Source organism: Cyprinodon tularosa, unplaced genomic scaffold, assembly GCF_016077235.1.
Source record: "Cyprinodon tularosa strain WSP-4 unplaced genomic scaffold, ASM1607723v1 ctg110, whole genome shotgun sequence".
NCBI lineage: Eukaryota > Metazoa > Chordata > Actinopteri > Cyprinodontiformes > Cyprinodontidae > Cyprinodon > Cyprinodon tularosa.
In genome coordinates this window covers 1278052-1293943 of record NW_024037894.1, presented here as the reverse complement: position 1 = coordinate 1293943, position 15892 = coordinate 1278052, and the positions used below count along the sequence as shown (strand labels likewise).

General features: G+C 40.8%; 1 protein-coding gene across 1 annotated transcript in view; it reads right to left on the bottom strand.

The window, feature by feature from the left end:
- Positions 1-713: 713 nt before the first annotated feature.
- The window catches only part of LOC119791212 (WSC domain-containing protein 1-like), a 36974-nt gene continuing 21795 nt past the window's right edge, over positions 714-15892 (bottom strand). The window contains exons 4-9 of the mRNA XM_038297189.1: positions 15247-15431; positions 7662-7783; positions 4242-4431; positions 3591-3755; positions 3312-3512; positions 714-1601 (exon numbers count right to left, since the gene is read on the bottom strand). Of these exons, the coding sequence (XP_038153117.1) occupies positions 1249-1601; positions 3312-3512; positions 3591-3755; positions 4242-4431; positions 7662-7783; positions 15247-15431 (1216 nt within the window). The 3' untranslated portion in view covers positions 714-1248. The remainder of the gene's footprint in view (positions 1602-3311; positions 3513-3590; positions 3756-4241; positions 4432-7661; positions 7784-15246; positions 15432-15892) is intronic.

Genomic DNA, 15892 nt, shown 5'->3' with positions numbered 1-15892 from the left:
TGCCACTCTGGGTACGTGAGTAAAAGACCCTTAACACCCACACTGAATTTTAAGTAAATTTCAGTTCTTCCTCAGCCTGTTTTGCTCTTTATATTAATGTGTGGATCCATTTAACAACTTGGGAGTTTTTTCTCTGTTTGGACAGCAGTTAAAACAGGCCTGTTGAATTTTTAAGCTTCTATTTGTCATTTGTTTTAGCTCAGCGATGTGTCTGTGTGGATGGTTGTGTTCATTACATTGTAAATGAAACTGCAGCCAGTTATGCAGCATGTCACTCCTTTACTTGTTTTTCCCAATAGTCCAAGCTTCAAACTGTTAACAGTATTGTTACATCAAACACAATAAGTTTGAAAATTGAAAGGAATCAGTTTATACCATTGTGCTTTGTATTGTTTAGATCCCTAATCAAACCCAAATATGCCAAAAGTTTGACACTAACGTCTATTTTATCCTGTTAATTTCCCTGACCATACAGCTCTTGTTGTAGTGCCTCACTGCCAGCAGGTGGCAGTGTTATTTCATGGTACATCTCATAGTGAGGGAGATCTTCCAAGTTCCACTGTGAACAGCATGGTTTGGCTACTTTCTGCATTCTGAATGGACAATGGGCAGTAATATCAGGGTTTATATCAGAGGCAACAGCTGCACACTCCTACCTGTTAAGGTAGCGTTAACCTCCCATGTCACATCATTGGACAAAAAACTTGCCAGTGTCAACATTTTCTCTTCAGATTTTTAATGACATCAAATCATAGAAATTTATATAGAGTTGATAAACAGCTGATGGCATTCTCCACAGAAAGTCTTTAAAGCCACATGATGATGATGGTACCGAGGCTCTTCTCTGAAAGGAAACTGAGGCTTCAACATAAAAAACTCTTCCTTTATTGTCTGTTAGTATATCTAGATAGGCTAATGAATGTTTAGGAGTTAAACCTGCTCAAGAACAACCATATGCTAAGAGTATATGGTATACGTGGCTTAATCAGACCCTCCGTCAGGTTAGCACTTCATGTCAAGTCTTCTCTGTTTATCATCTATGTTGCTTTCAGAGAAGAGGTCAAGGCCTCAAGGTTTTCGACAACTGTTCTCTGTTGGATTTCCCAGTGAACCGTCATCATTTTTTGTAGCCCGGCTTGTAAGAAGGTCATTTGGTCCACTTACATCAGCTAATCCATTCCTGCTGAGAAAACCACAAACATTCCCTCAGACCCAGGGTGAACCAGTCATTTCAAAGCCTAACAACCATCATCTGGGGAGGTACTCCTCTGGAATTCTGCTAAAGTTCCTGCTCTGCAGTGCCTGGTCAACTGTAACAATGAAAGAGTCGATTATCCGCCTCATGTCAGGAGTGAACGGGTCAAAGGAGGTCTGCTGGGCGCCGGGGCGTTTGAAATGGCCGTCCTGGTTGCTCTGTGCACAAAGAAGCCTCTCCTCTGTTATGGTGACATTCAGGAAAGCAGCGATGAGACGGAGCTGGGGGAGGAGGGCTTTCCGGAGCTCCTCATAATGCACCACCACCAAGTGGCGTCCAAACTTGAGCCAGCTCAGAGCGTGGGAGGCCCACCAGGGGGCATAGCCCGAGACAAATTCTGGCCATTCTGCAGACAAAAGAACACAAAACAGGTTTCTCTCTGGAAATATCAATGTGCTCTATATTAAAGTTTAAAGAGAAAGAGCTTAAAGAATTGTACAGTAATAGCAAGGAAGGGAATATCCTGGAATCTAAAATATCCAGAGAGTGGACAAAATTGAATGGGTGGGAGGATGGGTATCAGTTTTAAACCCCTATTTTAGTCTTAAATCAAAATAAAATCTGGTAGAATGTTTGAAAGGAGGTTTGTGCTGATTTGGTTTTTAAGATGGTTTTTAATTATGGCTGATGATGTAGCCATCCTACAGACATTAGTGATGTGCTCATTTCTGATATAAAGTTATTGCATAATATTACATGTAATTCCTGTGCTGGCATTGAATATAACAGTGGGCATGTTTACCTTATTTAGTGGCTGGAATGATTGTTTAATATTTAGTTCATCTCCAGCCTCCCAGACTGACCGTTACCCCTGGCAACCTCAGGTTATTTCCTGTCAAGGTCTTGTTGTCTGTCGGCATTTCACGATAAAAGCACAGGTGAACCTTAACAGACTGCTGCTAAATTGTTCTCTATGAACAACTTTTCAATTGCCTTGGGGGGGACCATCATTTTTTGAAAACTCCCAAAAGATCTGAAAAAAAGATCCACTTTGGTTCATCTAGAGTTCTGTCTGCATATCAAAGAGGTTTCTAGAATTTCCTTCTTTCATCTGCAGTGTTAAGTTATGTAAGTGTTGGGTTAAGTAAGTTTGAATAAGGGAAGAAAAGAACCCCCCCAAAAAAGAATAAATATAATCGGCAGCAGAGCAGAAGAGTTTTACAAGAGTCAGAAAATCACTAGCCTACAAAGGAAAAGCTGTGAGTGCTGTGAGTCTGGTGTTATTCTGACAATGATGTTTCCTGATAGAATCCAGGTGTGGTGCTGTTTCTACCCTGAGATAGTTAGCTGATGCACAACACTGCCCAGGAAAGCAGAGAGAAAGAGTTGGATCAATCTGACCTCTATGGGAAACGTCTTTCAGAAATTGAGGGTTTTGGGGATCATTGTATCACAAGGCAAACCCATTTAAAAAAACAATAATCAGAACACTGAAGTATTAGATCTGGGCTCAACAAAGCTTTTTTCTTTCTCTGAGAAACAGTTTCAAATGTTAAAAAGAAAACTGCAAACACTCTCAGCATAACGCTGACAAAAGGTTGACCATTAGAAAGGACAGAAGGGAAAGTCTAGCAAACTGGAGCTGCTGAAGACGAGAGGCAAGCTAAAAACAGACAATATTTTCATACATTTTATATATTTGCAAACAGCATGTGAAATGTTCTTTAGTTTAAGGCTGAGGTCAACACCGGAGAAAACAGATCCCTTTGGCATCTACAAAAAATGTCTTAAGCTGCTTTATCTGGCAGTGAAAAAAGAGGAAGAAACATTCTAAAGTACCTGACTCATCTAAAAAAAAAAAAATGTAAACATCTGTGACATGTCAGCGATCAGTACTTCTGAATATCTCTGCACATATGAGATATTACAGAACAAAGATGCCTTCCAGTTTGTGCTCTTTGAGAAAACACGATCAACCTGCTGGGAAAAGAACGTTATATTTGGTCTTCTATGGTTCAGAAGAACTCAGAAAAGCTTGCCTCTGTAAATATAATGCAAAGAGAATAGAAACCTTTAACAAAGCCAGTAAACCCTTGACCTTGAGGGCCGCTCTTACCTTTGCTGTCCCACTGTGCCTCTGTGGCGTGCCCCAGGTGTCCAGCACACTTGCGGTTGAATTCAGCTATTAAGGACCGGTAAGGGTTTCGAATCAGCAGGATGGCAGAATCAAACATTTCGATCTCTTTCTGACCACTTTCATGGGTCTTCACACAGATGCTGCGGCCGCTCTTCCAATAGTCCTTTTCCCCTTTAAAACCTTGTACCAAAGAATAAACCGATCAGGGCTGTAGTGAAACATTTTAACAGCATATTTATTCAGAAATGCTTTTCCTACCTCTGTTGTAGAGACTGCCATCAAAGTAAAAGCTGCCAGTGTAGTATCCGGTCAAAAGCTCAATCAGGTGTCGGACCCAGGTGTTGCCTGCCCCTGGAAAACTGGACAGAGCCACCAGGGAGGAGGATTTCTGAGGCAGAAACATCCTCTCTTTGCACCTTGAGTCTGAAAAAAAAGGGCTTTCTTTTATTTGTCTTACTGTCAGCTGAGTTACCAGAGTCATTGGATAAACTGAGAGCCCAAAATGGAGTCACTTTAGGGACACATAAGACCCAAAAGCGTTTGTGACACCAACTGCAGCGTGACTGTAAGAGCTCTCAAACGGATATGAGCCAAGATTTTAGATAATATGGGGAGGAAAAGGGCTTTCAAGTGTAATTTCCCGCTCTGTCATTCACTAAGCGGCGCTCCCCTGAGAAACCAACAAAGGGTTCAAACAAAGTGTCGCAGTATGGACTACTTTTATCACAGGCTATTCTACTCAGATAAATAGGGGGGTTAAGCTTTAACTGAGCTGTGTGATTATCAAAAATCCCTGACAGAGAGGGGCATAAAACATTTAGCTAATTCACTGCAGAAGCAGTTGGGCTTCAAAGTCGACTCTGCTCACATGCAGACTGACACGTTTATAGCTGTCAGACGAACTCTCACCGAGCACAGGCGTGTGATACACCTGGTAATGGTCAGGCTCTGCTTCGGCTGTGGATGCTGAGCCTTCTGTGCGGTTCTGAGCGCTGCCCTCTGCACACTGCTGCTTGTCCGAGTGCCGGTTGATATTAAAAAGAGACGAGGTCCATGTGCAAAAGCAATGGGGCTTCTTCACCACAGCCAAGGGGAACTCCTGAAAACCAGAAAGACAAGTTTTTGGTGAAATTTATGAAACTTGATTAACCTTTTCCATATTTTGTGACATACTAGCGACAAAGTCAGCTAACCATACGCTAGTGCCTGTTAAAAAAACTAAATACATTTCAAGCAATCTTCATTTATGGCTATTTGTAAGGTTTGTGGGTCAACCTGATGGTAACTTAACTACAGCTGTGAGTAGTGATCACATTACTGAATTCTCTCTGTGTGCAGGAGGTTTCTCTTCTACTTTCTGTTTCACTTGGTCACATTGAATCCCTGATTTAATCTGTATTTTCCTGCATCAAGTTTCTCACTTTTCCTGCTACAGAATGTGATAATTTTCAGTGCTGCAGCACATGAAGATGCTGCTGGGAAATTTTCACTCGAGTTATGCATGCCGGGGCTCACACTACGTGATGAGAATTAATCACGCTGCTGTCAACTCCATGCTGATATATTTTTTTCTTTGAGTTTTTAGAGAAGCTGCAGCTAGTAAGCCTTTAGAGCAGGACTCAGAGAACCCATTAAAACCACATTAAAGCTTTAATATTCAGCAAAATTCAAAGTGCTATGTGTGCCCACACATGGTCCCGTAGTCCTTTAAGGTAGCTTTAACTGTTTGAATGGAGAGCACCCCATATACTGCTGTATGCATTAAATTAATTATCAGTTCTCCAATGACTCGGCCATTGCGGGTTTCTGAGGGGAACGAGCTGGGGTATCAGTCGGTCATCATGAACTTTGTGGACTGGTGTGAGAAAACCACCTGTGTCTTAACACCAGTAAGACCAAGGAGATGGCGATCGACTTCAGGGGCAGTACATAGAAAGAGTGGAAAGATTCAAATACCTGGGTGTTCACGTCAATAAGAAACCGGACTGAACTCATAACACCAACACCCTGTACAAGAAGGCCCAGAGTCACCTCCACCTTCTGAGGAGGCTGAGGTCCTTTAGAGTGAGCAGGCCCCTGCTATAAACCTTCTATAACTCTGTGGTGGCATCAGCCCTCCTCTACACTGTTGTCTGCTGGGCCCCTGGCAGCGCAGAGCGGGATATAAAGAGACTGAACAAACTGGTGGGAAAGGCCACTTCTGTCCGGGGCTGCACTTGGGACTCAGTGGAGGGAAGTGGCTGAGAGGAGGGTGCTGTCCGAGCTTACATCCATCATGGACGATACCTTCCACCGTCTGAACTGACTGTAGAGGAGCTGAGCAGCTCCTTTAGTGTAAGGCTTTTACAACCTGTCTGTAAAAAGCAGTGCTACCGCAGGTTATTCATCCCCGCTGTAACCAGACACTACAATACGACACATATTACACAGCAATAGCTTGTGTAACATATAATTTCCAATTACTACTTAAAACCCTGTGCAATAACCTGCTTCATTATATTTGATACCCAGCGCAATAGCTTTATATATATATATATATATATATAATATATATATATATATATATATATATATATATATATATATATATATATATATATATATATATATATATATATATATATATATATATATATATATATAAACCAAGAGGAGATAGCAAGAAAGACTGCCACAGCTAAATACCTACAAAGAGTAAGGCAGGTCCTGAAAAGTCAGCTGAAAGGGAAAAACAAGATCCAAGCCATCAACACATATGCCCTGCCAGTCATCAGATACCCTGCTGGTATAATAAACTGGCCAAAAGAGGAGATAGAGGGTACTGACATCAAGACGCGAAAGCTCCTCACAATGCATGGAGGGTTTCATCCCAAATCCTGCACTCTGAGACTGTATACCAAGCGTAGCGAGGGAGGCCGAGGGCTAGTGAGTGTCAAGACCACTGTCCAGGATGAAACAACTAAGATCCAGGAGTACATCAGGAAGATGGCCCCCAAAGACAAATGGCTTGGTGAATACCTCAGGCAGGAGAAAACCGAAAGTGAGGACAAGAAAGAGGAAGGAGAACCATCATGGAGGGACAAGCCGCTGCACGGCGTATACCACAGACAAATAGAAGAAGTGGCTGATATCAAAAAATCCTACCAATGGCTGGAAAAGGCTGGACTGAAGGACAGCACAGAGGCACTAATCATGGCAGCACAAGAACAGGCACTCAGTACAAGATCAATAGAGGCCAGGGTCTACCACACCAGGCAGGACCCCCGATGCAGACTGTGCAAAGATGCCTCTGAAACAACACAGCACATAACAGCAGGGTGTAAAATGCAGGCAGGAAGTGCATACATGGAATGCCACAACCAGGTAGCTGTCATAGTGTACAGGAACATCTGCCATGAGTATGGGCTGGAAGTCCCAAGGTCAAAATGGAAGACACCTCCTAAGGTAGTTGAGAATGACCGAGCTAAGATCCTATGGGACTTCAAGATCCAGACTGACAAACAGGTGATGGCTAACCAACCAGACATCGTGTTGATCGACAAACAGCACAAGAAGCCAGTAGTGATAGATGTGGCAATCCCAAGCAACAGCAACATCAAGAAGAAAGAACACGAGAAGCTTGAGAAATACCAAGGACTGAAAGAGGAGCTAGAAAAGATGTGGAAAGTGAGAGCAGCAGTGGTGCCAGTGGTAATTGGAGCACTGGGGGCTGTGACCCCCAAACTGGGAGAGTGGCTACAGCAGATTCCAGGTAAAACATCAGAGGTCTCTGTCCAGAAGAGCGCAGTCCTAGGAACAGCTAAGATACTGCGCAGAACCCTCAAACTCCCAGGCCTCTGGTAGAGGACCCCAGCTTGAGGATGACACATACCACCCCACGAGGGGTGAGAAAATATTTTATATATATATATATATCCATCCATCCATTATCCTACACGCTTATCCCAATTGGGGTCGCGAGGGGTGCTGGTGCCTATCTCCAGCAGTCAATGGGCGAGAGGCGGGGTAATATATATATATATATATATATATATATATATATATATATATATATATATATATATAGTACCCATGTAAATACCCTGTAAATACCCTGTGCAATAACCCTGTATGATAATCCTGCTAAATAAGAGACTTCAACTGTCCTATATACTGTATGTATGTGGACGCACTGTATATATTGTATATTCTCCATGTCACTTTTCTCTTTCCTTTGGCACCTTCTTTCTCTTTTTGACTATTTTAGCTGTGTAATGAGTAAATTTCTCCCCTGCAAGATCAATAAAATCAATCAATCAAGAGTGTCCTTTTTGGAGTTAGGATCCCTACCTTATCAGTGCATGTCTCGATGCAGGAATGAGTGGTTAGGTTGGGCTGAAAGGAGTGGACCGGGAAAGTGCTAATGATGCTGTTTGTCAGGTTGAAGCAGCCACGATGCTGAATGTTTCTGACTAAAAGAAAAGAGAAACAAAGATTACAAGGTGAAAAAAATGTATGTGTAAAATATGTTCAAAAATAATGTGACCAGAATAGAGAAGTTCTCTAGTTGGACGAGTGCTCTATATTCCCTCTGAAAAGATACATGAACTAGAAACTTCAATCTGTCTGCAGGAATTTCTTTCCTCAGCATAACTGAATCCCAGAGCACTGTTTTGACATTCAAAGCTCAGCTGCTAATCTCTGGAGGGCATGAAGCTTCCAATCATGAATATTAATGGTGTTTATGATTATGCTTATCTACCACAGGTTCCTTCACACAGGTCAGGTTGTCTTTCGGGAAAATAAGACAATTTGTACAGGACCAAGTTATGGGCATGAGTGTTGTTGTACCCTTGAAGAAACACGTCCCCTGAGCTTTTTGCTTCATTGCAACCACATCTAGATGTACATAACTGGGACCCTAATTGATATACAACAAAATAAAGCGTAATTTTACAGTGGAAGGAAAATGATGCATGGCTTTAAAAGCATCAAAACGTTCAATAGTCCATTTCAGCAGATGTGTAAAATACTAATAAATGAACACTGTTTATCACACTGAATACACCATACATACGAGGAAAATGGTGGTGGCAGAGTCAAACTGTTGGGACACTTTTCTGATCTACAAAGGCTCCACATAGGAAACGCTAAATTGGCTTTCAAAAGAATTATACATGTATTTGGTGTGGACATGTTGAAGACGATCTAAGATTGCATCCTCAAAGGACAAGAGGTGGAAAGAGGTTTGATCTGCCTCTTTAAAACTCTTTGAAAGTTGCCATAAAAGAAAGATCAAGTTGTACCCCATGGAGTTTGAAAACTTTAAAATGATAACAAAAGTGCTATGAACAAAAATAAACAACAAAAAAGGAAAAATAGTAAATGTTGAATTATTATAGTATACTAAGGTTAATAACTAAACCGGTTTGCACCCACCACTTGTTAAACCATCTGCTTGACCCAAAGTATAACAAAGCAAGGTTGGTCTATAATTATTTCATACAACTTAACTGTGCTTTTTTCAGAGCGGGTAAAGGAACATTGGGGGAGAAAAAATCTTTGTTGTGGAGGATGGGCTTAAGCCTTCCTACGCTTAAAAACAGCAGCCCTTTTTTTTTTAGATCTCTTTGCAGGTGATAAAGCAGACTGAAGGCGTTTTATCATTGTCTCCCTTTTATCTCCTCTTTCTTTCATCTTTTCTCTTTTTTTCAGTTTTTTCTTTCCTGTTCTACTTACATTGCAGTGTCCATACAATCTGTAATACTCCCTGCATGAATTATAATAAAGTTATTTATATGCCTAAATCAAGCGGAACACTGTGGCGATAGCCGTACTACTCAACTTGTGAAAGCTAAATTTGTTGTCCATTGCATAATTTGCAGAAATATTGATTTAGAGATAAATCAATATTTTGATTTATCGCTTTAGTTAACTACTGTAGGCTTAAGCCGCTGGAAGACATAGAGAACCTTTTTTTCCAACTCTGCTTCATTTTTTCATATTGTTCAATTTATGATTGTTTAAAGTACGTTCAACTTCTAACTTTAAGTTCTCTCTACTTTTTCTCACAATAGTAGCTGCATCTGGCCTAGCTTCCTGCTGCATGCCATAGAATTGGGGATGTTTTGATGTTTATGTTTTGCAGTGTTTAGTCCTGTTTCTCTCCCAGACTTAGGTATGGGTACAGCTTTAAATATAACCATCTGTAAGTGCTCTCTAACGTTTTTTTATATGTAAACTGAATTAGAGCTCATCTGTTTAACTATTCTTTTCCCAGAGCCACCTATGGAGCTGGGTTACTGTAACCATTAAGTTCTGACAATTACGTATTCATGGATGAATGCTTCTTTGTTCCTTTTGAATGTCTGCTTCAGTTTTCTTGAATCCCCATTTGGTTTCGGCAAAGGGCCGCACACACTGAGCCTGGTTCTGATGGAGGTTTGCTCCTGTTAAAAGGGAGTTTTTCCTCTCCACTGTGGCATGCTCCAAGTGAGGGCTTGCTGCAGAGTCAATGACACAATACAAGTAAATATAGACTGCTGAAACATGCTCATCCAGGAGGAGCAAATCCTACAAAGTCATAGAAAGAAAAGTTTCAACTAATCTGTCTGTATGATTTTAAAGAACTGTCTTTGTATGACATGAGAATCAGTGCTATATAAAGCTGAATGGAATTTAATAAATTCTGAAATGCTTTTTCTCCAAGGCCATTGTGCCATTGCCATGCCTGTGCCCAAAATGCAAGCATAAAAAAATTAGTGTGAAATTTTGCATCTGGTTAAATGTAGATGCGAAAATTCCCCATTGTCAGTTTCAGGTTGGATAAATCGTTTTGTAGGGGATAAGTATTTATATGTGCAAAAAGTGACCCACTACTGACAGAAAAAATGTCTTATTTGTCCTTATCTGTGCAAAAATATACTGTTTATAACAAAATAATTTAAGAACAAAGCAAATCTGGATATATATTTTTGTTAAAATGTGACATGACAGGACCTAAACTATCTGTTCTAATGTACAGCAGCTGAGTGGCAAGCTTTGCATTTCAGTCCTGTTGATGTTTCTATGCAAATGGAAATACGCAAAAGAGACACACTGGAATAAACAGCTTAACATTTAAAATGTGTTGAACCTCAAACTATTTCTCATTTTATTCTCACCACACATGCAGATGTGTTGCCCTCAGGTTTTTCTATCTGTTTCTTGAACACATTTCATCAAAGGCAACACTTACAATGAGTGCACCTACAAATGTCACTTGGAAAGCAATCGCAGCAGTTTGATGTTTTATGCATTTGTAGCCCCAGCTTAGAGGGCCGATGACAGCTCCCAGACGGCTGTCATATTAATGTGGAGAGCTTTCCAGAACGTGATTTTCCCAGGTGTGTATCAGACAGATATAATGACTGTCAGAGCTGAGGGCCCTGTCACCTACACACGCAGGTAAAAAAAACTGACAGGTTTAGCCTTGGTGCAGGCTGATGAAGAGTTATGTATTTTCTTTAATCTGGGCACGTTAAACAGCAGCATGCAAATATATTTTCCCAGCTTGTTTTAACACAGCTTGTTAAGGCTGAGCAGGTTTGGCCTCTCTGGGCATCAATACTTTTAAACATCATTATGAGTTAGCAATTGCTGGAATTAGGGCTTAAACAATTATTCAGATTAATCGATTATTTAAACGTCAGCTAATTTAGTAATCGATTAATCATTAACTGGAGTATAGAGACTGTAAAACGCCTTTAGTTGACAGAGCGACCCACTTAAAGCAGCAATTATACTGAGATTGTAAAAAACTATATAAACATTTTGCATTCAAGATTTAAAAAAAAAAGTTTACGTCTGTCAATAATGTTTTCAGTTTCACCTGGTTAAATTTTGCAAAAAGTCTTCTTCAAGGAATCTTTGGCTATCCGATTATTAATCGAAAAAATAATCAACAGATTAATCATTTGCAATCGTTAGTTGCAGCCCTACAGGGAATTGAAACTCTTGTCCATTTCTGTGCTGTAATACAGTATGTCCCATAACCAGGGGTGGAAAGTGACAAAGTACATTTACTGATTACTTTACTTAAGCACTTTTTTTTTAGTATCTTTGCTTTACTCGATTACCGGCAATTTTCTGGGTGGGCTACTTATAACTTTCCCTCCACTCCATTTCCAGTAAGCTGCTACTTCATTGTTCCTTTTGGTTCAGCTTCGCTTTTTAATCCTCTGTTGTTGTTTTTCATTCCATCGTGTTAGCCCTTAGGACTAAATCTGGACGCCACTGTTTTAGAGATTTAATGACATTACACTAATGTGAGAAACTCAATATTAGTAGTTTATAGTTTTATAGGGTGTTAGTTGTTGCCATGTGGCCAAGTTATTCAGTAGGATGAGATCTCTAAGCAGCATTATAGTTTCTAATAGATTTAACCTTAAACCTGTATTCTATAATGAAAGTGTGAGGAGCATAAAGACTCCTCTGTTTTCATTTTGGTTTGTTTTTGAATAATAAATAATAATCAAATATCTGTCCTTGTTTTTTGGTGGTATCTTTATGCTGAAGATTAGACAGAATTTGAAAATTTTATTTACATTTTTTAATACTTAAGTACTTTTAAATGCATTTACTTTTGAATACTTTAGTATTTTAAAATTGAGTACTGTAGATGTTTGAACCGAGTAACTTTTACTGTGGTTGAGTAAGATTTGACTATGAGTATCAATACTTTTACTCAAGTACTACTGTTGATTACTTTGTCACCACTGACCATTACTTATTCTTTACCTCATTTATAATCGGTTGATGTGCTGATTGCACATTGCAGAGTGATAGGAATAGTGGACATGAGCATGGATTAGTTCGTCTTTAAATTAACGCTCTACCTTGGTGGTTAGAAAATTATAATGAAGACTTTCCAACACATTTTGATTTTGAAAAAGGATTTTGTTTTTTTTTAAACAAGTAGAACTATGCACATTGCTTGATAGTTAAGAAAGATAGGTAAAAAGAAAGCTGTTATGTACAAAAAAGAAAAACGGATTCACCTCTTTTTACAGATCTACCTAAGAGTTTTGAGAAGGAGGAGGAGGACCGCTACAGATACACTATATTGCCAAAAGTATTTGCTCACCCATCCAAATTATTGGAATCAGGTGTTCCAATCACTTCCATGGCCACAGGTGTATAAATTCAAGCACCTAGGCATGCAGACTGTTTTTACAAACATTTGTGAAAGAATGGGTCGCTCTCAGGAGCTCAGTGAATTCCAGCGTGGAACTGTGATAGGATGCCACCTGTGCAACAAATCCAGTCGTGAAATTTCCTCGCTCCTAAATATTCCACAGTCAACTGTCAGCTGTATTATAAGAAAATGGAAGTGTTTGGGAACGACAGCAACTCAGCCACGAAGTGGTAGGCCACGTAAACTGACGGAGCGGGGTCAGCGGATGCTGAAGCGCATAGTGCGAAGAGGTCGCCAACTTTCTGCAGAGTCAATCACTACAGACCTCCAAACTTCATGTGGCCTTCAGATTAGCTCAAGAACAGTGCGCAGAGAGCTTCATGGAATGGGTTTCCATGGTCGAGCAGCTGCATCCAAGCCATACATCACCAAGTGCAATGCAAAGCGTCGGATGCGGTGGTGTAAAGCACGCCGCCACTGGACTCTAGAGCAGTGGAGACGCGTTCTCTGGAGTGACGAATCGCGCTTCTCCATCTGGCAATCTGATGGACGGGTCTGGGTTTGGCGGTTGCCAGGAGAACGGTACTTGTCTGACTGCATTGTGCCAAGTGTAAAGTTTGGTGGAGGGGGGATTATGGTGTGAGGTTGTTTTTCAGGAGCTGGGCTTGGCCCCTTAGTTCCAGTGAAAGGAACTCTGAATGCTTCAGCATACCAAGACATTTTGGACAATTCCATGCTCCCAACTTTGTGGGAACAGTTTGGAGCTGGCCCCTTCCTCTTCCAACATGACTGTGCACCAGTGCACAAAGCAAGGTCCATAAAGACATGGATGACAGAGTCTGGTGTGGATGAACTTGACTGGCCTGCACAGAGTCCTGACCTCAACCCGATAGAACACCTTTGGGATGAATTAGAGCGGAGACTGAGAGCCAGGCCTTCTCGTCCAACATCAGTGTGCGACCTCACAAATGCGCTTCTGGAAGAATGGTCAAAAATTCCCATAAACACACTCCTAAACCTTGTGGACAGCCTTCCCAGAAGAGTTGAAGCTGTTCTAGCTGCAAAGGGTGGACCGACGTCATATTGAACCCTATGGATTAGGAACGGGATGTCACTTAAGCTCATATGTGAGTCAAGGCAGGTGAGCAAATACTTTTGGCAATATAGTGTATCTGCAGGTTAGGGTCTGTTTTCATCAAAAAATACCAGAAACTTGGGGAAAACCTGAAGTGGGATTTCTGTCTCTGATGAACGTATCCTCATCACAAATCATGTCTCCAGACTATAAAATGCTATTCTATTGTCAAAGCAAGGTGGTATTTACCCCATAAAGAATAAGTGGATCAATGGCAGAAATGTATTTATATTAACCAAAAAGGTGGGAATTAAAACACATTGAGAGAATAATGTTGAAAAAACACTGTAACCGGCTGAGAAAGTACATCAAGGAAGTGGAAATACGTGTTGGAGACTATAGAACAAAACAAGATCTTCCCAGGCTGTCCAGTAATCAGAGTAATTTGGAAACAAATATGTAATTCGTCATATCGCTCTTTTTCTGAGCGAATGCCCTGTAAATGTGAAGTTCTGTATTATGAAACTTTGCATGTGATAACTGGCTTCTGAAAGATGAAAAAACATAAACTGCTGCTAATGCCTCTGGCAGGAAGCATAAAGACGATCACTAGAAAATAGTGAAAAACTGAAAGACCTACAGTCGAAGATTGCATCAAAACTGTCCAGGAAATTTACATTCTAGAGAAATCTGACTTTAGTTAAAGTGACTGAGTTTTTCTACCCCTACAGCTCACCGTGGATCATTGATAGACTGAAGAGCTAACATAAGAAATAATAACATAATATGATAAAGACAGTCAGAGAAAAGGACAAACGAGTGGAGAGCATCAGATATAAGATTAAGTTCACGCCTCATATAAAACTGTTATGGACTATGATCTTCGACAGAGTTAAATAATTATGGAAAGAAAATACTTTTTTATTTCAGGAGAGACAATCTCTCACCCTAAATCTAAGTTACATTCGCTGGGTTTGTTTATCTACAACGTTCTGCTGGGAGTCCACATGTGAATCCCACGTAACATCAGATTCGAAGATATTTCCCAAATGTGATAATTCCTTATCCTAAGCTGTGTTTGATGTGATCAAATTGATCAATGTTGATATAAGACACCAAACTATAGGACCTTAATATGTGTTTAAATGCCAGTCCAGATGATTATTCTTTACAGTTGGCTGCCTAGTGTGACATTCCTCCGTGAAATTCAATCAGAGCCGATCCTCATTAAGAAACTGATCATTACATCAAAGCCCTGTGTCGTAGTGCGAGCTCTACACTAAACCCGCACACATTCTAGTCTAGCTGAGTCAGCTGCTTCGGATCTTATCATCCCAATTAATGACTGTTATTAGTGGTTATCAGTCCCATAGCATGGCTTCAGGTTGGCCTCCTACCTACTAGTAGGCGCAGTAGGCTGTTATCACCAAATGAATCCTAATCCTAAAGTAATTCCTTTCTTAACCGCAGAATTAATTAATCTATTTATGTGTAATCTGTAAATAATTTTAGCAGTTCCTCATTTATAAAAATAAAAAGTTGATTGTCATGTCGCTAGATTTTTTCAAGACGAGATATGCTATTTTCAAACATTTTTCCTTCATCTTAGAATTGGAAATGTGTTATTTCTCCTCGCCTGTATAAATAGCAGTGTGTGTTGTGTTCCCCGAGGGGAGCTGGCTTACATTTTCTGTGACCTGGCAGCTGCTCCTCCACCTTGTAAATGGAGAGACGGCCCACACCGCCACAGGGAGACCCCCTCTCACCCCGGCACACCAGACTGCAGTCCTCCTCCGGTGCCGGGGGGCTGCTGATCCGGTTCCCACAGTGACACTCAGCTCCATACTCCAAGCCTGCAAACTGGTATCCACTAATCACACACACACACACACACACACGGAGGGAAGCACAGTTATTTCCCTAGCCAAAGGCATTTTATAACCTCAGACTCTTACCCTCAGGCTATGCAATCCCATAGGAGGACATTAGGTAAGCTTTTACACTTATCACTTAATTCAGACTTCCCTGCATTAAATATAACGTATTCCCAGAGAAGGTTGTCAGTGCTTCTGCCCATTTTCTCATCTGACTGCATAATGTCCTCTTCTGCATGAACTACAGTCACCTCTGATCTGTTCTTTACTTATCTCAGCCTTTGTGACTCATCCTCCTCCCTCAGCTTTCATCCTTCCTCCTTGGGAAAACTGACCTTTTCCTGTGTGTCCTTTGAAGCTACCCCATAAATTGCCTTGACTTTTTTACTTTAGCTCATCACTGTAATTGGCTGGCTCAGGTAACGAGCCTGACCGCTCCCCGTGCGGACGCCGGCTT